Below are 26,663 nucleotides of genomic sequence, written 5' to 3'. Positions count from 1 at the left end.
CCCCTCCCTCAGGCATAGGTAGGAAGGGTCTCGGGGTGTCCTGGGCAGCAGTCTGACCCCTCCCAGCCTGGTCAGGCCCCAGGGCCCACGCTGCGTCCGCCGGGCGGCTTCCCTCAGGGACAAGGAGCGGGTCATCCAAGCGATCCCTCTCCTCCAGCTGGGCAATCAGCTGTTCCTTGGTGGACCTCCCGACGCGCAGCCCCCTCTGCCTGCACAGCTCCACCAGGTCGCTCTTAAGGCGTTTAGCGTACATCTCCCGGCTGGCCACTCGCAGGCCGGGCAGCTGTCCACGGTTTCCAGGAAAAGCCCCTAGTGTGCCAGTCCTTCTTGAGGTCACCACCTCTTTGCCAGGGTCGAGCTGCAGACTCCTCCGCCCCTGGGACCGCTCGCTGCAATCCCCCGGGGGACCCTGTTACTGCAAAAGTCCTTCTCTCTGGTCACACACTCCCAGGGGTTAACCGCCCCCTGAAACCGTCTCTCTCTGAATCTTCAGCACGCCTGGTCCCCGTCAATCCCCCTTCGTTTTACTGTTCCCCAGTCACTTACTGCAGGAAGCGCCGTTCACGGGGTGCAGTAGATCCCACCGCTGCCACCAGTTGTCACGGAGTGTGGGGGAGTCCAGGCCCTGCACCCCTCTTCCTGGGATTCACTGAGACTCTCAGCCAGCCAGTAAAACAGAAGGTTTATTGGACAACAGGAACACAGTCCAAAACAGAGCTTGTGGGGACACCCAGGACCCCTCAGTGAAGTCCTTCTGGGGGAGCAGGGAGCTTAGACCCCAGCCCTGGGGTTCCCTGTCTTCCTCCACCCAGCCCCAAACTGAAACTAAACCCACCGAGCAGGTTCCCTGCTGCAGCCTCCGTCCACATTCCTGGGCAGAGGTGTCACCTCCCCCTCCCCCTCCTGGCTCAGGTGACAGGCTCTCAGGTCTCCCGTCCCCAGGGCACATTCCCAGGTCAACACTCCCCCCTCCCTGCTGCGTCACATCGTCACACCAACCGTGTCCACACATCTATTCAGGGGATACCATCATAGGACCTAATCACATCAGCCACACCATCAGAGGCTCGTTCACCTGCACATCTACCAATGTGATATATGCCATCATGTGCCAGCAATGCCCCTCTGCCATGTACATTGGTCAAACTGGACAGTCTCTACGTAAAAGAATAAATGGACACAAATCAGACATCAAGAATTATAACATTCAAAAACCAGTCGGAGAACACTTCAACCTCCCTCGTCACTCAATTACAGACCTAAAAGTCTCAATACTCCAACAAAAACACTTCAGAAACAGACTCCAACGAGAGACTGCTGAATTGGAATTAATTTGCAAACTGGACACCATTAAATTAGGCTTGAATAAAGACTGGGAGTGGATGGGTCATTACACAAAGTAAAAATTATTTCCCCCTGCTAATTTTTCCCCTACTGTTACTCACACCTTCTTGTCAACTGTTGGAAATGGGCCATCCTGATTATCAATACAAAAGTTTTTTTTCTCTCACTGATGATAGCCCACCTTAATTGATTAGTCTCGTTAGAGTTGGTATGGTAACACCCATTTTTTCATGTTCTCTGTGTATATATATCTTCCTACTGTATTTTCCACTGCATGCATCCGATGAAGTGGGTTTTAGCCCACAAAAGCTTATACCCAAATAAATTTGTTAGTCTCTAAGGTGCCAAAAGGAATCCTCAATCTTTTTGCTGATACAGACTAACTACCACTCTGAAACCTTTTACTATAGAGTTACCTATGCCCTTTTGTTACTTGTATATGAGTGTTTATGCCACTGATTTATGTGATACAGACATAATTTTTGCTTTCAGTTACATGCATTCATTATTGCATTATTTTGTACAATGGGACCAATTCTGCTATCAGAGGGGCCAGACCCTGCTTTCATTTAAGCTGCCTGAGGTTGCATTTGTCCCAAGGTCTTGTCATCCAGTGTGATATTTATATACATGGTATTCCTGTATATCTCATCATAGGTATGCTTACGATCTCATGCTTCAGGGCTGATCTCTTCATGGGTCAGGTAGGGATTCCTCTCCCTCCCCCATCACTGCTTCTATGGAGAGTGTTGCATCACTGGGATATCATGCAGCTTCTTGTTTTTCTGGGCACTGATGACAGAGTTATCCTTGCCTTGCTGAACAATGACTCCTAGGTTCTTGTATAATTTCTGAGGGTGAATTTCACACTGGTGTAAGGATCCAGCACCAGGTTTAGCCACCCTTTAAGACCCACTTAAACCGTAGCGAGCCCTACGGGTCTGAGTGGGATATTAATGGTCCTTGTGCTTGCCCTCTGCATAGGGGTGAATTTCACTCTAAATGATGACAAGGTAAGTGACTTGGTGTGGCTAAATGCTGCTTTTATGTTACATGGGTGTAAATCTGGCATAATTCCACTGAAGCTGATGGAGTTACTCTGGATTTACACCACCATAACAAAGCAGAGAATATGGCCATTTGCTTTTTAACCAGTCATATGCTCCAGTTTTACTGATACTCAGGTGTTTTGCTGCTGGCTTCCCCATTCTATGGATATGGTCCGAAATACATTTAATTGCTGAGCGTACTTTGTCCATTCCTTTACAGAAGAACTGGGCCGAACTCTTTACAGTGATTGAAGTTGCAAATCACAGGGGAATTTTTCTTTTTAGGCATTTTGTAAATGATGACAGAGGAGCATGAGTCCCTTTCAGGAGCAAGGAGACTTGCCTGACTTTTAAAAATATTGATGTTTTGTTTCATTTAAAAAATATATTGCATTTCATAGCCCACCTGCTTTTAAATTGCTTTTCTTGTTTTCCTAATGTGTGTTCCTCTGGAAGTTTGTGCGTCTTCTATTTGCCTTCGATATGGGAAAAAGTTTAGGTCAATAAGGTTTGATTTGATTTGTAAATAACGCTGGGGTTATGTATTATCACACAGGCACAGAACTCTGACTCCCTGTCTTGTCCTCTAGACAGATATGACAGGCTGGACACATGACCCGAGCAGGATGAGCGGAGGAGGAAGATTAAAATAACTTTGAGGGAAGAGCATAGAACTTTATCCTGTGCCTCTGTTTAGCCCACAAACCACCAGGAGCTTGTGAAATAATTACCTTAGACAGATAATAAAACATCCTCAGGCAAAACTAAGGTACTTAATATACTGCCCAAGTCAATTCCCCTTATTTCTGCTGTCCTTCTGCTTTTAATAATGGCTTAATGAAAAATTCAAAATTAATTGGAACTGGCATTAGACATTCACATGGCCCAGTGTGGGCTGCCGAGCTTAAATATTTCATCACCCACCTTCTCTGCCACACACTCTGCTTCCACAGGCTGGGATGTTGGCCCTTTCCCCTAAATTAAACCCTCTATAGCAGGGGCTGGTGGAAGAGCCCGAAGAAGTTTGCAAACTTCTTGCAGGTGAAAATAAATAAATCCCAGCAGCTAGATCTGAGTGTTTTCCTTCTGCTGCGATCTTTCCCTCTCTATTTAATGATACACATCCGAGGACCGATTGGAAAGAGCAGCTCTAAAAATAAACAGGAGTTGTCTGAAAGGTATTTGTCAGTTGTCAGGCTGCCACGTAGGCTAGAAGAATGAATCAGCTGAAGGGGCTGACAGCAGACGGGCTCCTTTGAAATGAGAGTGCTTTGTGCTTCCCCTGGCACCCCCTGGGCAAGTAGTGCTGGCCGCATGTACAGACTTGGTGGTGTATAGGGAGTGATTCAGCTCTGATCCGTGTCAATGAGAGGCTGTCCTTTGACATCAGTGGGAAACGGATCAGTCCTGATTCAAGCTAAGTGTATGGCTTTACACCAAGGATGAACTTGGCCCTTGGAGTGGAATTCACCCATTACAGAGACGATGCACCAGGCCCTTTGCTCGGGGGGGGGTGTGAATTTTACCCCCTAGATCCATATTTTGGCTGTTAAGTCAGGGGTTTTATTTTCAGAGCAGCTGAGCACCAGCAGCTCCTATTGACTTCTGGACCCCTAGTTCTGGTGCCAAGATGAGATGTTAGCGGCCTAGCTTTAGGCATCCAAATTAGAAAAGCTGGCTTTCACCACTCTGTGCCTCAGTTTCCCCTTTTGTAACATGGTGCTCTTATGCTGACTTTACCTGAGGACCTGCCTTTGGAGTAGTTGCCGAGCTTATGATGTTTGTAAACACTTTGAAACCCTCCAGTGGAAGATGCTACTTCAGTGAAAAGTGCATTAGTATTTGATCTGAGGGGCTCATAATAGCCACCCACCTCCCAGGTAGGTTTTCATTACCCCCATTTTACAAAAGGGGAAGCTGAGGCACAGAGCTTGCTGTGACTCACCCACACATACACAGTGAGTCAGTAGCACAGCTGTCAATAGGACCCAGGCGTCCTGGCTCCCATCAAACCATAATCCCTGAATTATATTGGCCAGATTTGCAAAAGTGCTCAGCACCCAGCAACTTCCATTGTCTTCAGTGGGGATGGTGGGGGTGATTCTCCATTGTTTTTAATGGGCTGTGGGGGGGGCGGGTTGGGATTCTCCATTGTTCTCAATGGGAGCTGCTGGATGTTCACCATATCTGAAAATCTGGCCAGTTCATTTAGAAGTATAACCGGGAGCCAAACTCCTTTCAGAATTTGGCGGTGTATAATAAAGCAAAGTCTTTGAAGACAAATGGCTTGCAGTACTTTGGTCAAAAGACACTATTCCGGGTACAAAAGAATGGCCACGGGGAATTAATTCATGTAATATGGCTGCAGGAAATTGTGTACAAGATAAGATTTTGACGTGATCTTTTTGAAAAAACACGACTTCCTCATCTAGCTGATCTTTGCTCTAAAGTATTCTCTTCCACATCTGCCACCAACTGCCCTGATGATCAGTCAATTATAAATGACTCCTATAGCTGATGACGTCTTCTGTCACAGTGGTATATTTAGATTTAGAAGGGGACAGTTTGCTACCACTGGTATTTAGATTAGAGCTGTATGAATAATGGATTTTTCAATTTGCCAGTAATTCGGTAAGTCATTTTGAACTGAAAATATCGAAATGTTTCCATTTGTTTGGATTTTTTTTTCAGTATTTTTTTTTTTAACTGGAAACTATCTGGTGAAGAGAACAGGAATTTGTGGCACCTTAGAGACTAACAAATGTATTTGAGCATCTGGTGAAGCTCACACGAATTTGCCAAATGTTTTGATGTCACCAAATGTGCATTTTTCTGCCCAAGGAAAAAAAAAGTTTTGGCAGCAAATTTCCCCCCTTCTCTGGTTTAGGTCTCTAGGCTGGTTGCAGTGCTCGTGCGCATTTTTTTCTGCGGCCTTGTGATGCTGTCGTTTCTCCCGTGCTAAGAGGACTTAGGGAGATCATTACTCAGACGGAACATCCTCCAGGAACAGGAAGTAGTGCTGATTAACTAGCCTGCTGAGTCTACACGGTGGCCTTAGGAGCAGGGGATGACACACAGCCTGTGCACCTGGTGAATGTTGTTTATTCAATGTACAGTGTCTCAGCTGAGATGTAAAACAAAGAACATTGCGGTTGTTATAGATTCCGTTGCACTTTTCACCCGGGAGGAGGTATTGATTAGCTTTGAAGTCCTGCCCAAATTTCCGCATGTCTAATTACACACTCTGCCTATCTAATCTCCATTGGAGGGAGTGTTTCTCTTTTCCTGATTTAAACTGCCATGGTGTGGTGCAATGTGACTGTTAACCAGTTGCTGGGTTCCACCTCAGAGGCGGCTGCATTTTAGTACTAGTGGAAGGGATCTTATTGAAGCTCTCCAGCTCTTTAATGCACCCACCCATCCATGGTCTCTAAATATCAGTCTTTGGAGTGCTTTGGGAGCCTTTGCGCTTTGCAAATATAATTATAATTGTTATGGCATTTGCAGGGCGGGAAATGACTCCTACACGTATTCCCCAGCCAGCAAGGGGATGTGTCTGTGGAAGCCAGTCCCTGAGATGAGCTCTTCCCTGGAATGTGAAGCACACAGTGTAGCAGCTGGGAGGAACAGGTTTGGCAAGAGGTGTAGGGTGTTCACTGCAGGAAGCTCATTCGGCGTCACGTCTCTGCCTTCACCAACACACCTGGATGCCCCTCAGTGCCGTGCTGGCCAGCCTGCCAGGCCCGAGAGGATGGAGACCCTGCGAAGGAGCCTTTCCCGCTGGAAGAGGTACCACATCAAGGTGCACCTGGCCGATGAGGACCTGCTGATGCCCCTCACTGTCAAGCCCACAGACAAGGTGATGGACCTGCGGGCTCACCTGGTGCGAGAGGGCATCACATCCTGGAAGAAGACTTTTTACTACAACGCCAGGCAGCTTGGGGAGGAGGAGACTGTCAAGGAGGCCAAAATCCAGAATGGCTCCGTCCTGCTTCTCGTCAGCCACAAGAGGTATGGGGGGAGATCATCACTGTTCCAGGGAGATGAACTGGGGGATGGGGGAGAAAGGGGATGCTAAACTGATTCTTGGTTGGAACTCTGAGATTTGCAAAGGGCCTACAGGTACTCAGCTTCCACTGACTTTCAGTGGGCGTATCGGTGCCTAATTCCCTTAGTCTTCTTTGAAAATCCCATGTTCTATGCTTAAAGCAGGGGATGGGGGGAGGGAAGGAAGGAAAAAAATTCTTCTTGATTCAACCAATCCCTGTCCCCAGCTGGTTCTGCCATTCCTGACCACTCGGTCAACTTCTAAATAGAGGAGAGCAAAGACAGACCCTCTTGAATCCTATTAAAATGTGCTGGGCTAAGGGAGTTTTGCAGAGCAAGGAAATGCTGCATCTCCTTCCAGCTTGAGTGGAAAACATCCACTCAATGGGCAGCGGCCATCACAAAAATGAACAGAATGCTGGGAATCATTAAGAAAGGGATAGATAATAGGGCAGAAAATATCATGTTGCCTCTATATAAATCCATGGTGCGCCCACATCTTGAATACTGCGCCCTATCTCAAAACAGATATATTGGAATTGGAAAAGGTTCAGAAAAAAGCAACAAAAATTATTAGGGGTATAGAACGGCTTCCGTTTGAGGAGAGATTAATAAGACTGGGACTTTTCAGCTTGGAAAAGAGACGGCTCAGGGGAGATATGATTGAGGTCTATAAAATCATGACTGGTGTGGAGAAAGTAGATAAGGAAGTGTTGTTTACTACTTCTCATAACACAAGAACCAAATGAAATTAATAGGTAGCAAGTTTAAAACAAACAAAAGGAAGTATTTCTTCACACAACGCACAGTCAACCTGTGGAACTCCTTGCCAGAGGATGTTGTGAAGGCCAAGACCATAACAGGGTTCAAAAAAGGACTAGATAAATTCATGGAGGATAGGTCCATCAATGGCTATTAGCCAGGATGGACAGGAATGGGGTCCCTAGCCCCGGGTGGGCAAACTACGGCCTGCGGGCTGGATCTGGCCTGCGGGATTGCCACCCCCGTGGCGCTGCAGGCCCCGTGCCACTCCCGGAAGCAGCCAGCACCACGTCCCTGTGGCCCCTGGGGAGGCGCGGAGCAGAGGGCTCCGCGCTGCCCTCGCCTGCAGGCACGGCCCCCTGTTGCTCCCATTGGCCGGGAACGGGGAACCGCTGCCAATGGGAGATTCAGGGGAGGTACCCACAGGCAAGCGCAGCACGCGGAGCCCTCTGCTCCCCCCCTCCCCCAGGGGCTGCAGGGACGTGGTGCCGGCTGCTTCCGGGAGCGGCATGGCATGGCACGTGGCCAGGGCAGCCAGGGAGCCTGCCTGAGCCCACCGCACGCTGCTGGACCGGGCTGAAGCCTGCACCCAGAACCCCTCCTGCACCCCACATCCCAACCCCCTGCCCTGAGCCCCTCCCACACCCCAACTCACTGCCTTGAGCCCCCTGCCGCATCCCTCCCGCACTCCAAGCTCCTGCCCTGAGCCCCCTCGTACACCCCGCACCCCTCCTGCACCCCAACCCCTTGCCCTGAGCCCCTTCCTGCACACTGCCCCCGACCTCCCGCACTCCCTCCCGCACACCAACCCCCTGCCCCAGCCCTACATTCTTGGCCCCGCATGCAATTTCCCCACCCAGATGTTTGCCCACCCCTGCCCTAGCCTCTGTTTGCCAGAAGCTGGGAATAAGCGACAGGGGATGGATCACTTGATGATTCCTTGTTCTGTTCATTCCCTCTGGGGCACCTGGCACTGGCCACTGTAGGCAGACAGGACACTGGGCTAGATGGACCCTTGGTCTGACCCAGTAGCGCTGTTCTTATGTTCTTTGACTCTACCTTGTAGTAACTTGCTCCTTCCTTCCCTATTTACTAGCTATCTCTGCGGGCCAGGTTTGGGCTGCCACCGTCTGTCTCAGGTGCTCAGCAGTGGGAAGTCAGCAGGGTGCCAAGCCTGCAATGACGCATGGTTGATGCAGCCCCACACACCTTCCCAGTGTGTTATGGGGCTGGACATAGACCATGAAGGACCAGCACTGAGATGTGAGCGGTACCGGCCAGGAAGCACAATGAGATTAGACACAACCATGCTGGGTGCTTTAGATTCAGTGCTCTCACTAGGGCAGCTCTTATGTTCTAGTAGGAGTTAAAGCAGAGAACCACAGTGGAAAAGAGACCTTTCCTCCACCAGGATCGCTCAGGGTGTCTGGTGAACACACGGAGGTGTAATTTACACCACCCCACTACACCATCTTTTTGGAATCTGGCCCATCACCATCAGCTTTGCTAAATTCTGTGAAGCATTTTGGCACACAATAGAGAAGGTGCTGTACAAAATGGAGCTGAATCACATTGTCTCCAGCTCAGATCCTTGAATCCAAACCCCACTGAACTGTGTGTGAGTAGGTGAGATTCAAATTCACAGAGCCACACCTGCCCTTAAGGTTTTGGTACCTGGTTGGAGATCAATCCGGAATGGGCCTGTTTGCTACTTCAGAGGCCCCTGAAATCTCATGAGAACGCTGATCTCACAAGATTTCAGCCATTTCCTGCCCGAGCCAAGGCAAACTCATGAGATTTCAGCATTGTCCAACCTGCCTCCAAGAGTTGATTCAGCTTCACACCTAGACCACTCAGGTTAATCTGGATCAGTATCCTTATTCCTCTGCCTCGCCTCTTCTCTAGTGGTGGGAACTTTTTGATTTCTGATGTTTATTTTTTCTTGGAATTTTAAGCCTAAACTTTCAAAAGTGTCCAATGATTTTGCATAACTCAGTGACTGGAGTGCCCAGCCTGAGACATCTTTAAAAAGGCCTGATTTTCAGAAAGGGCTGACCATCTACCTTCTGCAAATCAGGGGTGAAATCCTGGCACCAGAGACGTCAATGGAGGTTTTGCCATTCAGTGCTTCAATGGAGCCAGGATCTCACCCTTTAAGGTGGTGTCTCTAACTGGGCATCCAAAACCACTGGCCACTTCTGAAAATGTAGGCCTTAGTGCTTATTTTAGGCACATTATGGCTCAAATTTGTAGTTTTTTTAAAAAGGGGGATTTATAATATTATTTCCCTTGAATTTTATCAAAATTTGCCAGCTCCTGGAGATCAGCTTCAAAGCAAGCACCGTGCGGGGGTCATCAGTGTCTATTTACCCCACCTGCTACAAACCCACATTCCTGGGGGCATCAGGAATTGGTAGTCCTCTAGTCCTGCTCTGTAGCCCCTGGTGCCTAAGCATGAGCTCCTAGCAATCATGAAGGATCATTGGGTTCTGCCAATGCCCTCCACAAATAAGATTCAACCTGGCACAAATGGTAAATGGCCAGGTATTTGGGGTGTATGTTTCAGAAGGGGTGCATGGGTCACTCTGAGAAGCTGGATATGAGTCAGCAGTGTGCCCTTGTTGCCAAGAAGGCCAACAGCATATTGGGCTGTATTAGTAGGAGCATTGCCAGCAGATCGAGGGAAGCGATTATTCCCCTCTATTTGGCACTGGTGAGGCCACACCTGGAGTACTGCATGCAGTTTTGGTCCCTCCCCACTACAAAAGGGATGTGGACAAATTGGAGAGAGTCCAGCGGAGGGCAACGAAAATGATCAGGGGAATGGGGCACATGACTTTCGAGGAGAGGCTGAGGGAACTGGGGTTATTTAGTCTGCAGAAGAGAAGAGTGAGGGGGGATTTGATAGCAGCCTTCAATTACCTGACGGGTGGTTCCAAAGAGGATGGAGCTCGGCTGTTCTCCGTGGTCGCAAATGACAGAACAAGGAGCAATGGTCTCAAGTTGCAGTTGGGGAGGTCTAAGTTGGATATTAGGAAACACTATTTCACTAGGAGGGTGGTGAAGCACTGGAATGGGTTCCCTAGGGAGGTGGTGGAATCTCCATCCTTAGAGGTTTTTAGGGCCCAGCTTGACAAAGCCCTGGCTGGGATGATTTAGTTGGGGATTGGTCCTGCTTTGAGCAGGGGGTTGGAGTAGATGACCTCCTGAGGTCTCTTCCAACCCTAATAGTCTATGATTCTATGTATTTGTGGGATACTCCCCACTGGAATATTTGTGGGTGATGTTCACACATGTGGATAAACAGTAATTATTGTCCTGGGTGTGGGGCTTCGCTCTTATTCAGTATCCGTCAGGTTGTGGCCTTCATGACTCAGTGCTTGGCCAAGTTTTGTGTACAATCAGGGACTGGTTTTACTGGGGTGCTTGTTTGCAAACCATTCTTGAGAGAGCCCTGTATTACTCAAACCAACCAGCCGAGAATACAAGGATAGCGCTAGGCAGCTGGACCGGGGAATTTCCCTGTGATGCAGGCTGCAGCGCTGGTTTTGGCTTGGGTCCCTGGGAGCATCAGGTAGTAGAGAACATGCTGCTGGGTCTGCCTAGGAACATCGGGTAAGAGGAAATGCGGTGCTGGGGTCTGGCTAGTGTTTCTGGGTGTGCCAGGGTAATAGAGAAAGCAATTCTAGTCAGCAGGCCCAAGGATTTGAGGAGCTGGTTGGCGTGATTCCTGCCCTCCAAAGGTCAGTCCCTAATTTGTTAAGATCTCCCTGCACATCCCAGCATCCCCTGCCTGCTCCGCTGTACCAAGACCCCAGCCAAGCAGAGCTATATTAATTCCCAAAGTGGAGCTGCTCTGATTGCCAAGGTTTGTGGATCGGTGTCATGCCCATAAATATTAATAGTGACACTGCGTGCAGCGTGTCCTTCACCAGGGGCTCGTGGGACAGTGAAAACGTGAAAATGACTCTATTTTTCATCCTCCCCCCTTTTAATGCTTTTGTACATCATTGGCATTTAGTGAAGGCTGAGTCAGCACTTCCACTACCTGCCTCTGTTTTCTGGGGTTTATAACGTAGCCATAAACATTCACTTAAGGCTGCAGCTTGGCAGAAAAGGCTCAGCCCAGCCGCTAATACTGAGCATTTATTTGGACCATAGTGTTCAAAAGTTTGAACAAGCCATTCTGGAGTTCAATCAACATGACCTCTCTTCCCTGCAAAACATACAGAAGGGTCAGAGCTGGGCAAATAAAATTCATCTTCCTGAATGGAGGGCCAGCATGCTCACTAATTGGATTATAGTAGCACCAACTGAGATCAGGGCTTCCTTGTGCTAGGAGGGGTAGAAAAATGGCAAGAGACAGTCCTTGTTCCTAAAGAGCTACACAGACAAGGGTGGGAGTGGGAGGGGGAAGGGGAAACAAGCCCAGCGAAGGGAAATGATTTGCCCGAAGTCTCACGGTAGCTCAGTGGCAGAACCAAGAAGAGAATCCAAGTTTCTGGACTCCCAGGTCAGTGTCTCTACTACTGGACAGCATTGCTTCTCTGTTCACAGAATAGGAGTTTAGTGAGGTTCAAGTGGGGGCATAGTTCTTGTGGTGTCTCTCTGTAAAGGGAGGAATTTCCTCCCAAACCACTTAGTCCTGGAATCTCGTGGAATCTGGTAAAATAAAGTATCTAGATGATCAAGCTTTTCATCATTCTCCTCCCTCTCTTTCCCCCCTCCTGGCTCTGCAACAGGCCACATTCTCTTTTCAGAAAAAAGAAAAAAGAAAAGGAGGACTTGTGGCACCTTAGAGACTAACCAGTTTATTTGAGCATGAGCTTTCGTGAGCTACAGCTCACCTCATCGGATGCATACAGTTACACCCTCCTGACTTCCGTGAGGCTGCACTGGGATAACTGGGCAGATATGAAGGCTTTCACCGAACAATAAGGCAAAATCCTCTGTTCTGTGAAGTGCTCTCTGTGCACCACAGCAGTCTCTGAAGAGCAGGAATGCTTTGAATTTCTATACTGCATAGTACAATAACAGCAGCAATCACAATAATAGTTAATATCTGAACCAAACTACAGATCTGCTTTTAGAGTTCTTTGTTCTATCTAATCTATCTATCCCCATGCACCCCGTCCATCTATCTAATCTCATCTAATCTATCTATCCCCATATACCCCTTCTATCTATCTATCACACCATTTCCAAAAAGCCACCAGATGGCAACAGCTTTTGGTCCAGAGCTCTGTTGGATCTTGTGCACTCAATATGCCCATGCAGCTTTCCCAGCCGTGAATGGGGATTCGGCGCACTACAGCACATGCAACCAACAGAGCTGAACTCAAGGGGGTACCGACCCTGCAGTGGCCATGTGCACAGAGCACTCAGAGAATTCATCTGGTGGTTTTTTTGCATGAATCAGCGGCAAGATTGGGCCTGTGGGGGGTGGAGGGACCTGAACATAGGAGGACTGCACAAGATTTGCCCCATGGTGCCAGCTCAATAGTACTGTATCCTCTCTGGGCCAAAGTGGAGGGCTCTCTGCATGCCAGCCTGGAGGGGGATTTGAGGGTGTAGTACACTGGGCAGGGAGTGTGGGTCCACAGTTATACAGATTCATCACCAACCTACCCACCCCTCCTCCACCGCTCACGCACACACGTACGCACATACCCCGCCCCCATACTTCACCACCACTACAGCCTTGAGGTTGCGGTAACAGACGATGGGTGAAATTCCTGTGCAGAAGGCTAGTCCTAGGTCCCTGCACCACTGCAGTCCTCAACATAGGGCTGGAATATGACTTCTCTGGTGCCTAGACCTTGTGCTGCTCTCTGCCCAGGGGTGAATTTCATCCTCAGATGTCACTCGTCAGCCAGGCCGTGCAGGTTCTACCTCCTTCCTGACTGCCATGAACCACCCCCTTGCCCAGCAAGCCCTAGTCCCAAGCCTTCAATAGCACTCAGTGGGTCTCTCTGCTCAGACAAAGCCAAGTAGGATCTTTAGCATGTGTGCGGACCCGGGGTAGCCTTAATAATAAGCCTGGTACCATCTACTGGATAAATAACACATGCTTAAAAAATAACCCCACAGAAATCCATTACCCAGTCAATAGCCTGGATGGGGCTTGCCTTCCCCATCCCTTTGGTTGAAGGCAGTCTTTATGTATATAGTGTACTCACGATTATCCGAATAGCCTGAGGGGGCAGGGGACCACATGGATTTTATTGAGATAATAGAGAGTTCAGATAATCAAGAGAGTAGGAACCATTCAGCAGCGGGGTGGCTGGTGAGAGTGAGGTGCAATGGGCGTCTTGCTAAGAAGGATTCATGCTGCCTATCCCTGCCCAATCCCTGGCATAGGCAAGCTGCTTTCCTCCTCTCAGGTGCGGGAGGTGGGTTGTCCAGGTGCACATACTGGAAGGGAAGGGGAGGAGTGGGAGGGAGGTTGGTTATGGCCGCTTCCAGAGGGAAACCTGCAGGATGGCTGAAAAGCTGGAGGGCGGGGAGGAGGTTTCAAATCTCTTGTGATGAGAGAGAAGCATCTAGTGTGGGGGCATTTAGTTGCTGGGGGCAGGGTGGCAATGGGGAGCAGGTCTGAGAAGCTAGAATTGGGGTCATGCCCCTTTGAGGTCTTGCCACGGAGGATTAGGCAGTTGACAGAAGGCTGGGTGGAGAGAGACGTGTGTGTTGTGAGTGAGGATTACCTCTGAGTTCTCCCCACGCTAGCCGGGCTGGCTCCACCACCCCGATGTTGGTGAAAGGTGCTGTTGATTGAGCCCTGAGGGTCTGCACCATGCTGGGAACACGCTGTTTCTTATTTAGATAATGCCATGCAGCGGAGCCCAGGCAACAAGAGATGGGGCAAGTAACGAAGGCGGAAGGGAAGCTGCTGGAAGAGCGCTTGGCCCTGATTACTGGCTCTTGGTGAGTTCCTCGTCACGCACAGGCTCCACAGACAGTTCAGTAATCAGCTCAGAACGTTCCAGCAGAGTGTCCAGGAATAATTAACTCAAAGAGAGCAACACATAACATTTCTTCATCAGCGCAGCCTGTGGTCTGAGCCACCAAAGGCAAATAATGTGGAGACCTTCTTGACTCAGAAATAGACTCCCACTTTCAAGTTACTGTTGTTTTGAAATTTGGAATTCACATGATGAAATCCAGAAGACACATTTTTGTTTCCCCTGCCTTTTAAATTGCAGTCTTTTGCTCTGTAGGAGCCAAACTGACCTGCCTTGAATTAGCTATGCATCTGCTCAGATACCTAGCGCCTATAGCTGGCAGCATTGCCAGACTCAGGGAGCCTTTTTGCAGCTCAGGGGGATATCTACAAGGAGTGAATTAACTATGGTGATGCAGGGAGCTGCCTGTATTATTGTTTTTCTCTGAGTTAGGCTTTGAATGACATCTGTGATCTGCTTGACAATCTTTTATTCTAAATGCAGTTGTTTCCTTTCTTCAGAGCAGCAGGAACCAGCATGGTGCCATCCTTCAAATGATGGATCGCATTGCTTGGAGGGGTGGAAACCCACCCAGAAACACTGAAAGGTACAGTATGGAAAGGGGACAAAACCAGTCAAGTTTCTTAGAGGTAAACCCCTACTTTTCTCCCCCATCCCATGGTGCAATACAAAGTAACCTGTGTTTGGAAATAGCTGGCTAAGGTACCGGATCTGCGTCTTTCTTGGATTTTTGTTGTGTTGTCATTTCTCGTTACGAGATTTTTAAAGTTAGGGGACTGAGACTGCATTGCCCTCTAGTGGTTGGGTGGCTGGAAAGCTGGTAGGAGTAATACTGCTGCTACTAATTCATCCCCCCTTGCATCTTCTAGCTACTATTCTTCCCCCACTGCCTTACCATTTCATTTTCAGTTGCTCTGTTGGTGATTCTTGCTAAATCTTGGGATCAAACCATTAAGCTGCTCACAGAATTGGCCAAGCCAGCTATTTATAATCTGTCTGTTTTAGGCATCAAGGGTTTATGAATGCAGGGGTAGATAATAAGATAATTCTTTGATATATAGAAGTATGTTTAGGTTCCCCCTACATACCTAGGTGGCAAGATGGGTCTCATGTATGGCATGGTACCTCTGTATCCACTATGAAATAGTCCAGGATCTTCAGACTAATGTCAAGCAATATATTATATGTCTTAATATCATGAAGATGCCTATCATTCAAATGACTCCTAAATGGATCCTCCCCTTTTTCTCTGTAAATTACAGGTGTGGGCAAGGAAGTTGCAGGGTGTGCACACTCCAGTCCGCGTTCCATGCCAGTATCATCATGGGGCGTAGGTGTTTGCCGGTCTGCTCTGTACACCATGGATGTTTGTGTTGGATTTGTTTGTCTCCGGGGTCCGACTGTTGCTGCGACATCTCAGATTGGATTATCAGGAACACTGCTTCTGTGTTCAACTCCCTCCAGCTCTGAACTACAGTAACCCCCAACCTAACCTCTCTATGGGAGAAAACAAGCCCAGGCAGGACAGTCCCACCTAGCTGCCTGTTCCAGAAGACGCAGTCCAGACTGAGGCATGCTGATAGGAAGCTGGAATCGTCGCTGCGTGCCTCTGCTTTACCCGAGTTAGGGAACCATTCAGGGCTTCAGCCTCCAGGGCCATCAGCTTGGCAGCTTTCCTCAGCACTAAATTTATTTTTTAAAGCTATATCAATGTTGTGCCCGAAGGGAATGGAGGAACAGATGCAGCCTGTGGAGTCTGGCTTTAATTCATCTGCTTCGTTTAATTTTCTACCCTGCCTTCTAATCAGTGACATTGCATTGATGGCCCTGGGAATACTCCAGCTTCTCGTACAGGCGCAGTTTAGTACAACACGGTGGCTGTGCCATCTTAGCTGGTTCACAGGATCTCACTCAGGGTGGCTGTGCCACGTTACCTCACAGGGGCTCTCTCAGTCAGGGTGGCTGTGCCATGTTACCTCACACGGCTGTGCCACGTTACCTCACAGGGGCTCTCTCGCTCAGGGTGGCTGTGCCATGTTACCTCACACGGCTGTGCCACGTTACCTCACAGGGGCTCTCTTGCTCAGGGTGGCTGTGCCATGTTACCTCACAGGGCTGTGCCACGTTACCTCACAGGAGCTCTCTCACTCAGGGTGGCTGTGCCACGTTATCTCACAGGGGCTGTGCCACGTTACCTCACATGGCTGTGCCACATTACCTCACACGGCTGTGCCACGTTACCTCACAGGGGCTCTCTCGCTCAGGGTGGCTTTGCCACGTTACCTCACACGGCTGTGCCACGTTACCTCACAGGGGCTCTCTCAGTCAGGGTGGCTGTGCCACTTTACCTCACACAGCTGTGCCACGTTACCTCACAGGGGCTCTCTCGCTCAGGGTGGCTGTGCCACGTTACCTCACACGGCTGTGCCACATTACCTCACAGGGGCTCTCTCAGTCAGGGTGGCTGTGCCACTTTACCTCACACGGCTGTGCCACGTTACCTCACAGGGGCTCTCTCGCTCAGGGTGGCTGTGCCATGTTACCTCACAGGGGCTCTCTCGCTCAGGGTGGCTGTGCCATGTTACCTCACAGGGCTGTGCCACGTTACTTCACAGGAGCTCTCTCACTATGGGTGGCTGTGCCACGTTATCTCACAGGGGCTGTGCCACGTTACCTCACATGGCTGTGCCACATTACCTCACACAGCTGTGCCACGTTACCTCACAGGGGCTCTCTTGCTCAGGGTGGCTGTGCCATGTTACCTCACACGGCTGTGCCACGTTACCTCACATGGCTGTCCCACATTATCTCACACGGCTGTGCCACATTACCTCACAGGAGCTCTCTCACTCAGGGTGGCTGTGCCATGTTACCTCACAAGGCTGTGCCACATTTCCTCACAGGAGCTCTCTCGCTCAGGGTGGCTGTGCCACGTTACCTCACACGGCCGTGCCATGTTATCTCACAGGAGCCCTCTCACTCAGGGTGGCTGTGCCACATTACTGCACAGGGCTGTGTTATGTTACCTCACAGATGCTGTCTCACTCAGGGCAGCTGTGCCATGTTACCTCAGAGCGGCTGTCTCAGGAAGGCTGTGGTGCCCTTTTCTGTTGGCTGACCAAATTTCCACCTTCATCTTCGTTATGTGCTGTCGATGTTCATCCTGAGAAGCACTGCTTGTTCATTCAGTCACCCAAGGCCGAGACACGCCGAAACCAGGAAGGTGTCCTTCTGGGTGACAGCTCTCCTTTGTGAGGCTCACAGTATATCCTGAATAGTATAATCTGTATCAGATTGCTTTTACCTGCTAAAATGGAGAAGTAGGGCCCAGCAGGAATACAGTTGCATGGTGGAATAAAAACTTTGGGACGCACAGTCAAAAAAAAGTATTTATTCCATCCTTTGCCACTGTGCTGTGGGCACCACTCAACTGCTGCTCATTATGAAGTGTTAAACAGAACCAAACCCCATGTGTCTTTCTGTTTCATAGGAATGACTTGTCTTGTTTAAGACCGCCTTTAGGCACTCATGGGCCTCAATAATGTGTGTGTGCCTAAACTTAATAGACGGGCCAAGATTGCGACCTTCCTAAAAATTTGATGATAGCTGCGGTTTTGCATGGCTCCGTCCTGTAAGTCGCAGGCCTATGCCACGGGATAATTGCCAGTATCCCCATACAGCATCAATGCCTGAGTGATGGTCGGATAATATGATGACGGACAGATATGTTTTCAATGAATCTATCTACAGTTCTCTTGTACACAATAACCCCCCCATCCTGATAGCCTTGAAAGTACTCTTGCAACATTGTTTCTTATTTTATTATCATATTTCCATTGCTGTGTTCCCATGTGTGGTGCTAACGTTTAAATTCAGATATTGAAATTCAGAGGAATATTTAAATAAATAAGCAAACGGATATTTAAAAAAACAACAAACCCCGCTTCGTGGGAATTAAACAAAAACCCAAATGGACGTGGAAGAAGTATTTCTTCAGCTCTTCCCCATTGCCCTGTGTCTTCCTTTATACCTGTTCAAAATCAGTGCCAAGTGGGGGTGTGATGTGACAAGGTTCTGATTTAGGAGCATTTTGCACTCACTTTGCATTGGTGTAAATGAGTGCATGAGGCGAGGCTTGTGGAGAATCAGGCAGCTTGTTTTCACAGCAAAACCCACCTTTGGGGCCTAAATTGGCCAACCTGTGTTTCTTGATGCATATGTTATGGCTGACAGCCAGAGGCAAGTGTTTTAAGGGTTAGCTGGACTTGTACAGTTCTTGTCAGCCTCAGGTAGAAAGCAATCCCAGTATGCATCCCATTGAAATGGTGGCTTGTAAAGAAGTGCAGAGAACAGGAGCAAGAGGTTGTGAAACAAGATGAATGAGATGGGTTCAATGACCTGCTAGAAGCTACAGCTACGTAGCTCATACTACTGCTTGGAAAGGCTTTTGCAGCTACCATAAATGCTTCTAAATAGCCTTATTTCCCTCGCCAACAGAGAAATAAGCAGCTTCAATGGAGAGGAGTAAATCCATTTGATTGGAAACATTGCTGGGGATAACCTAGTTATAAGTAATAACCCAATCTCTCCACCCAGACAGACCCAGCCTTATCCACCAAAGAATCGGTGTATCACTCCTAACATTTCCAGTTACAATCGAACAAGGGCCCAGGAGAGGGGAAAAGGCATCAAGGGAGAATGATTTGTAAGAGGTGAAAGGGAGCATGGGTAATCTGGGTTATAAACTGTGCATGCGCCATGACCTAAAAGTCCAGGCCCCTCTGACATTATAATGACTTTTTAAAAGAACTGAGTATAAGCAGGAAGAGCCTTATTCTCATTTACACTCTGGCCACTTTACCCACACACCCAGTAGTGCAAAGTGGTCGCAAGACCTTTTTACACAGCCAGCGCGGTGGGAAGGGGATTAAGACCTGTAATGTTTGGTTTCCCTGCCCTCAGCGGTGTAGTTTTCCCCCCTCTCCATATTTCAATATATAGAGATGAGAAGACAATGTGATCTAGTGGTTAGAGTCCTGTATTAGGCATCAGAAAACCTGGATTTTGTTCCTGGCTCTGTCGCTGACCTGTGGTGTGACCTTTGGAAAGTGACTTCCACTCTCTGCTTCTATTTCCTCTCTCCCCCTTTTAAGGTTGTAAGCTTTTTCCAGCCAGGGAAGCTATCTCACTCTCTGTATAGACAGCATCCAGCACAATAGAACCTCAATCGCTGTTGGGTTCTCTAGGTGCTACTGTGACATAATAATAATCTGTTATCTGAAGAAAGATTTATAAACAATATTTTGCATTTCTTTAGCACTGCACCTAGCAGCGTTTTGAAGGAGCTTTGCGACTACTAATACTTCATCCCCAAAGTACCCCTGCTATTTATCCGCAGTCTATTGATGGATGGAAACTCAGTGCTCAGTTTAAGGACCAGTTTGGCAATCTGGGTGAAATTCTGGCTCTATTGAAGTTGATGGCAAAACTCCCATTGACTTTTGTGGGGTCAGGATTTCACCCCAGGTACTTAATGTCCTTCAGAAAAAATGTTCAATTAGAGTGGATCAATTTCTGTTCTCTTTTATTCTTTGTAAATCCAGTGGAGTTAACCTAATGCAAATGAGATCAGAATCTGGCCTAGACTGTTTCAGCACGCAGTGAAGACTGACTGAATTATGGAAAATAGGAGATAAATGCATCCTCCACACCAAACATAAATGGCCATAGTCTGCTCCTCGTTATAGTGGAGTAAACCTGGAACAAGCCCATTCACTTTAGTGGAGTTACTCCAAACGTATGCTTGGATCTGGGTCAGAATTTGTTAGCTGAATGTATACTGCCACTGAAACACAATCACGCTGCCTAATCTGAATAGATTTGAACAATTTCTTACTTTCTTTCATTTAAGCAAGCGCCTCTGCATCCTGACAGCTGATCAGCCCTTTAAGACAAATAAACCTCACCAAACAAACAGCTACAAATAAGCCCCGTTACCTCTAGGGTTTTCAGAATTTTAGAGATGAGCCTGAAGTGCTCAGCTTGGTTTCAGATCCAAGCCTCCCCAAGATTTAAGTTTCTGCCCTGCATATCTCTATACACACCACAGATCAGCCCATAGGAACATGGGAACTGCCAGGCTGTTTCAAATCAGGGATTCATCTAGTGCAGTGTCCTGCCACCAGAAGGGGCCTGTACCAGCTGCTTCAGAGAAAAGTGCAAGAAACCCTGCCATAGATTGTTAATATTATTATTATTAATATTATCATTGTGCCACTGGACAGAGATGTTCAGGAGGAAGCCATAAATGGGGCTGTTATCACGCCATTGCCTTGTTCCCTGCGGTCAGTTACTTCACCCCTCTGTGGCCCAGTTCTTCCATCTGCAAACAGGGATCTGAATACTTCAAGGGGGAGGCTGTGAGGCTTAATTAGCATCTGCATCGCACACTGGGATCCACAGATGAAAGTAATTGGAGGACAAGGTCTGATTAAGATCATAACTGTGCTAGTCTCTTCCATTGGAAGATGAATGTGGGTTACCCAGCTTGGTCTATAATTTGGTTTTTATCTGGGTTAGCATTGCTCTTCTGATAATTGGTAAAATATATTTTTATTATTATTAAAAAAAAAAGACAAACAAAATTAAACCCTAAGAGGAGGGAATTCTGGGTGATCAAAACTGGCCAAACACAAATAGTGTTGGTAATTAGCAAACTCATTAAAAGCAGTCATGGAGAATGTTTGAAGGGTAAAAACGTTCATTGGAAGTTGGATAAATCTTCAGTCTGAGCTCCCTTCTTTCAAGAGAATGAGAGGGCAAGGGATTCTGTCAGTAATGTAAAGCAGAATCAGATGCATAGCCAATAACGGTAGACTTCAACTATGTTGGCTAGAATCATGAGCAGTACTGCCTGAGTGATCCCCTTGGTTTTGATGACCCTATTCGCAGGCTAAGGTACTATTCAATATGAGTAAGGGTGCCAGAACCTAACCTGGTAGGCCTTATTTGATCTCACATTCCAATAACTTTATTGACCTCAGTGGATTTACTCCTGATTTACCCTGATTAGCCCTTTCAGACAAATAAACCTCACCAAATAGAGTAACTTCACATGAGTAAGTCCCTTGGACCTTGATGGTTAGAGGCCACATCACGCCTCTTAAATCAGGTAGGAACAAATAATCCCATTCATGTCAATAAGGGGATCGGTATCTGGCTCAAAGTGTTAGTAGAATTGGGCCCTAAATGAAGTCAGAATCAGGCTCAGTGATTATGAGCTCTGAACCAGTTAACCTAACTATAAACCAGCAGTGTTCTTACAATCTCGATGCATTAAAAAATGTTTAACTGTTGTATTAATTCTATTGTTTCTACTCTTCTAAAAGCTTATTTGAATAATTCCCACAGTGCTGTGTTGGCCGTGAGATATTTAAATGAGTAAGAAGACTTTTGTTTGCTTCTTTTTGCCAAGAATAGCTTTAAACCCAGTTTGTAACGAAGGCTGAGTGCTGGGCTGGATGCTCAGCTGTTTAAATAGCTGTAGCTCTATTGATTTCAGTGGTGCAATGCTGATTTACACCACTGAGGATCTGGGCCAAGAAGAAGAAGAGAAAAACAAACAAAAAACGGATCGCAGTCTTATTAGATATGAGACCATCTGACCAGGAAAGTGGTTCCTCTGGGTGACAGGTTATTTGCTAAAAAATTGATTCTTCTAAACTGACAATCCTGTCCATTTGGGATATTAATGTCTGGAGTCCATGGCTTGGTGACCCAGTGCTGCCCTTGAAAGAATCTCTTTTAAAGTGATGCTGTGATTGAGGGCTTTCTTATTATCTTCTCTGGCTTCCTAAGCATGTGCAGGTAACGTGAATTAAAGCATTTCATTGAGAAAATCATCATAATTTACATTTTTTAATATAAAGCCCAGTTTTTATATAAAAGCTCTTGATTGTGAATCCTAGAACACACCAGCATGGAAGATATTCTGTATTATTACATTTAAGTGAATTGAGTGCTGGTGAAAAGAGGTGTTTTGAGTATCATGATGATGAGAACGTGGTGATAGCTAGATTAGATTAGATAGATATGGCAATAAGAAAGAATAGGTAGGCAAGTGTGGGTGATAGCTCCGAAACCTGAAACCACTTTTGTGAGGTCCTTCTGTACTAATGGAGTGAAGCACATTGGAAGAAGGGCAGCTTTAGGAAGTCTGTGGAATTCGCTGCCATCGATATATCCTTGAGGCCAAGAGCTTGGTAAGGTTCAAAAGAAAGGTGAGCTGGGTGGTAAGATCCACAGCATCAGGAAATAGGAAATAAGAAGTACAGAAGGGGTTTAAACTCTCATGCTTCAGGGTAGAAGCTGACAACTCGCTGGGGTTAGGGAGTAGCTTCTCCTAAATTCATTAAACTGCTGGGGTTCTTGTGCCTTCCTCTGAGGCAGCTGGAGACAGGATGCACCTTTCTCACCAACACTACATTCGCTTGTCTCGGCCAGGAGTCATTCCCTTGTCTGTCTTAAAGCCGGGATGTTTTCCCTATTTTTCTAGGCAGGGATAAGAAATGTTCTTCTGGGTAGATCCTCAGCTCAAGATAACTGATTATCCAGACTGGATGTTTTTCTAAAAGATCTGCTCTAGGAATTATTTTGGGGGAGTTGTCTGGCCTATGGCAGATTAGATGATCACAGTGGTCCCTTCTGGCCTTGGAATCTATGAATCACCAAATTAAAAATATTCATCACGATGACATGGAGACTTCAAAAGCACTGATAAATTAGCCTCATGTATGGAGATTTGTGTCCCTTCCCAGCATGTGTAACTGACCTGTTGCATGGATTGATTTTATCTTTTCCCCTTCTTTTCACAGCAGCGGGAGGTTTAGAAGGCAATTGCCAGCCTCCTTCCCTGTCTGTCTGTCTGTTCTGTGTGAAAAGCTGTTTCTCCTAGGGATAAGGTTGAAGATAATTATTTTAAGTGGCAATTAAGCACCAGGTGGTTGCAGAAAGCTGCAGCTTTCTCCATTTCATATGGAGAAACAGCTTGAGATACCCGTTTCCCTTTCTTCCCTGAAGCTGGGAGGTTTCTCCTTCTTTGTTTTGTGCCTGGCATTGTGATTGCTTTCTGTCTCCTCCAGTAACCCAAAGCGATTGGGTCGGCAGGGGGAAACGGGAGACTGGAACAGATTCCATAAAGTTGCTGTGGCCCCTTGGAAATGTACCGATTTTTGTAGCAAATAGAATTTCGTAATAACAGTTTGTTCTCTTTGTTTCACCTGCTTGCTTTCAGTTAACCCCAACAATTGACTGGTGCCAGCCACTGTCAGAGAGTATGTGTCAGACTACGTGGACTGTTGTTCTGATCCATGTGGCAATTCTTGTGACTCCAGTGAAGTTGCACAGATCTAACTGAGATTAATTGGTTAATTAGCAGCCCTGTAGTTATTGTTAGTTACCAAGGGGGAAGTAGCTGAGTTGTAGTGACTTCCTCAAAGACCCACACAGCAACTCATTGGCAGAACTGGGACCAGAACCTAGGTTATTTGACTTTCACACCCTTGCTCTAGGTTCTAGACCAGGGATCTCAAACTCAAATCACCACGAGGGCCACATGAGGACTAGTACATTGGCCCGAGGGCCGCATCACTGACACACACACCCCGCGCTGACCCTGGCCCCGCCCCTGCCCCGCCTCTACCCACCCTTTCCCCAAAGTCCCCACCCCAACTCTGCCCCCTCCCTGCCCCTATTCCAATCCCTTCCCCAAATCTCCGCCCCTGCCCCGCCTCCTCCCCTGAGCGTGTGGCTCCCGCTCCTCCCCCCTCCCTCCTGGAAAGCGCTAAGCGCTTGGAGGTAGGCATAGGAGTGGGGACGTGGCGCACTGGGGGGGAAAGGGGCGGTGGGAGAGGGGGACTTGGCGGCCATAGGAAATAACTCGGGGGGGGGGCACATGGGAGATTGGTGGGCTGCAGCAAATAACTCCACGGGCTGCATGTGAGCGGCAGGCCGCATATTTGAGACCCCTGTTCTAGACCATACTGCCACTTGTCACAAAAATACCATTCTGAGAACAGAGCAGGCATGGCTGTGAATTTGAGGAGAGGAGGCTGAAGCTATCGCTGTGCCAGCAAAGTCCCATAGTGGCTGCTACTCCTTTAGAAAGGGGGAAAATATTTACCTTAATCAGCAAAACTCTTGCAAATGTTTAGAGAGTTTTGTGCCTCTCTGTACCCTGCAGAACGTTGTGGGGAGATAGAAGAGAGAACTGCTTGCCAGGACTCCCCGGTTCCATTCCCAGCTCCGCCACGGATTTGCTGTGTGACCTTTTGCAAGTCACTTAACCCTCCTGTGCTCCTTCGTTGATGATGAGCTAGCTTAGACCAACGATACCATGCAGCTACACTGGAGCAGCCTATCCAGTTTCCAGTCACCAGTGTGGCGATAGGAGAGAGCCAGAGAAGGGCAGGTATTGGACCACTGCATTTTTTATTAGGCTCTCAAAACCCAGCATATTTTCTAGGCTTAACGTTAATTTAGAAATAGCCGTTCTGTGTCTCCACTTGAAAAGGGGATGCAAGTGACCAGCTCAGAGGCTCTCTTTCAGACAGGGCTCATTACAAACGCTATTGAATAAATGGGTGTTACTTTTTCTCTCTGGTTGTAATGAATTGTCTCTCCCAAATTATGCACCGTTGGTGAGAATAATTTCCTCTGATTTCAACAAGGGTGGAATTACGGCTCTCTTTGTTTGGTGTGCTAATGGAATCAGAATTAATATCTTGCCCTGCCTGGCTTATCTTTGCCAGACAGGAGCTATTGACTTTACCTGCTCTGTTTTTCTTCCCCTCCCTGCCCTAACTAAAATAATTTGATTTTGAGCTATACTTGGAATAGGAAACACCCCAAAATCAAACTTCAAATTCTCCAGCGTGAGTCAGACCTCAGTGCTACTGATCTCCGAAATGTCTGCAAAGGGGCTGCAAAGTAAGAGGGTGAATAGAGCAGGGAGGGTTGTGGCAGCAGGCTTCCTGGGTTCTGTTCCTGCTCCACTGCTGACTTGTTGTGTGGTCTCAGGCTGCATTTCTCTGTGCCTCAGTTACCTTATCTTTAAAATGGGTCCAGCCGGACAGCATTAAAAGCAGTTTGCCAACTGGCTGAAGAGACCAGTGAGGAATCTGCACCCACTATGGGGCCTAACCCATGGTATCTACTCTTTCAGAAGGAGGCATCTCTGCTGTGGTCTGTGCTTGTGGCATTGCACCCCAATCCGCTCCTGGATGTCTCAGTTGGGTTACTGAAACATTGGTTAGCAGCAGATCAAGCAGGAGCCTGGGGAATGTCTCAGCATAGCCTTGCAATAAATGAGGAAAGGCCATGGACCCACACTGGGAGATGGGTATCATAGCGACCACAATCACACAGATTGGAGGAAGAGGCCAGTGGGGACACTGGTACCGCATGTCTGGTGGAACAGCCCCCTCACCTATATAGAGCACTTACAAAATTGCATCTCCTCTGCCAGTACTCACCGTCTTCCTATCTATCTATCTATCTATCTATCTATCTATCTATCTATCTATCTATCTATCCCACATTCACCCTTCATCTCCCAGAACCATGCAGAACATGATACAAAGCCAGCAGAGTCTTTGTTTCTTCCTCTTTCACCCTACTGTCCTTTACCACCTAAAACTTGGATTCTGTCTTGCTGATCTCCTGGCTTCATGCTGTCTTGCCCACCTAACCAAGTAGAGGACCTGAGGTGCCGCCTCTGCTCCATGACATTCAGCATGCCCTATTGCCACCCTGTCCCCTCAGCCTCCTTGATCTTCCTTCTTTCCTTCATTCTTGCCCACCCCTTATGGCTGCTCCTGAATCTGAGTTGCGTGGAGGATGCGCTACACAATAAAGTTGCATTGTACTAGATGATCTCCCCAGGGACAAAGATCCTGACACAAGCGCATCCAGGAGATTCAGGCTAATGGATAATTTTATGACCCATAATAGCTTTTGCAGTGATACATACTAAGATAAGGGCCATCAAATCTCCTACTTCAGGGTAGAAGCTGCTCATTGGTGCTTTAGTGCATGCGCGTATGCATGCCTTCATGCATGTCCATGTATGTGTGTGCAAGGAACTGCGTGTATGTATATGTGTGTTCATATGCATGTATATCTCGCCATAGGCGTTTATATGCATGCAAGTGTGTGCAGCTGTATGTATTTGAATGCACGTGAGGCATATCTCTGTGCATGTGCATTTATGTGCATGCCACGTGTGTTTGTAGGTGTAGGTATGTGTGAGTGTGGCCAGGGCATTCATTTTCCTTTGAAGACTCAGGAATTGGCAACTCATGGAAGCAGGATGGATCTGATGAACCAAATGCGCCGAACACTGTGTTGCTGTGCTCTTCCTTTGTGATGTCTGCTCCAACGTATGTTGAATTACAGCCACTAATGTTGGGCTTTGCCTCCTGTTGCGTGATGTTATGTTGTG

General features: G+C 47.7%; 1 protein-coding gene across 1 annotated transcript; it reads left to right on the top strand.

The window, feature by feature from the left end:
* Positions 1–6,144: 6,144 nt before the first annotated feature.
* Positions 6,145–14,065, top strand: TINCR (TINCR ubiquitin domain containing). The gene is made up of 2 exons (XM_074939162.1): positions 6,145–6,404; positions 14,025–14,065. The coding sequence occupies exons 1-2, from the start codon at positions 6,145–6,147 to the stop codon at positions 14,026–14,028; spliced, it is 264 nt and encodes an 87-aa protein (XP_074795263.1). The 3' UTR covers positions 14,029–14,065.
* Positions 14,066–26,663: the final 12,598 nt, after the last annotated feature.

This window comes from Natator depressus, chromosome 25 (assembly GCF_965152275.1).
Source record: "Natator depressus isolate rNatDep1 chromosome 25, rNatDep2.hap1, whole genome shotgun sequence".
Lineage (NCBI taxonomy): Eukaryota > Metazoa > Chordata > Testudines > Cheloniidae > Natator > Natator depressus.
Note: the sequence above shows the minus strand (reverse complement) of the source record. Positions and strands in the feature narration are given on the sequence as shown.

What these genes read in the sequence shown, in the direction of transcription:
- TINCR (XM_074939162.1), top strand. Translation starts at nt 6,145, where the DNA reads ATGGAGACCCTGCGAAGGAGCCTTTCCCGCTGGAAGAGGTACCACATC.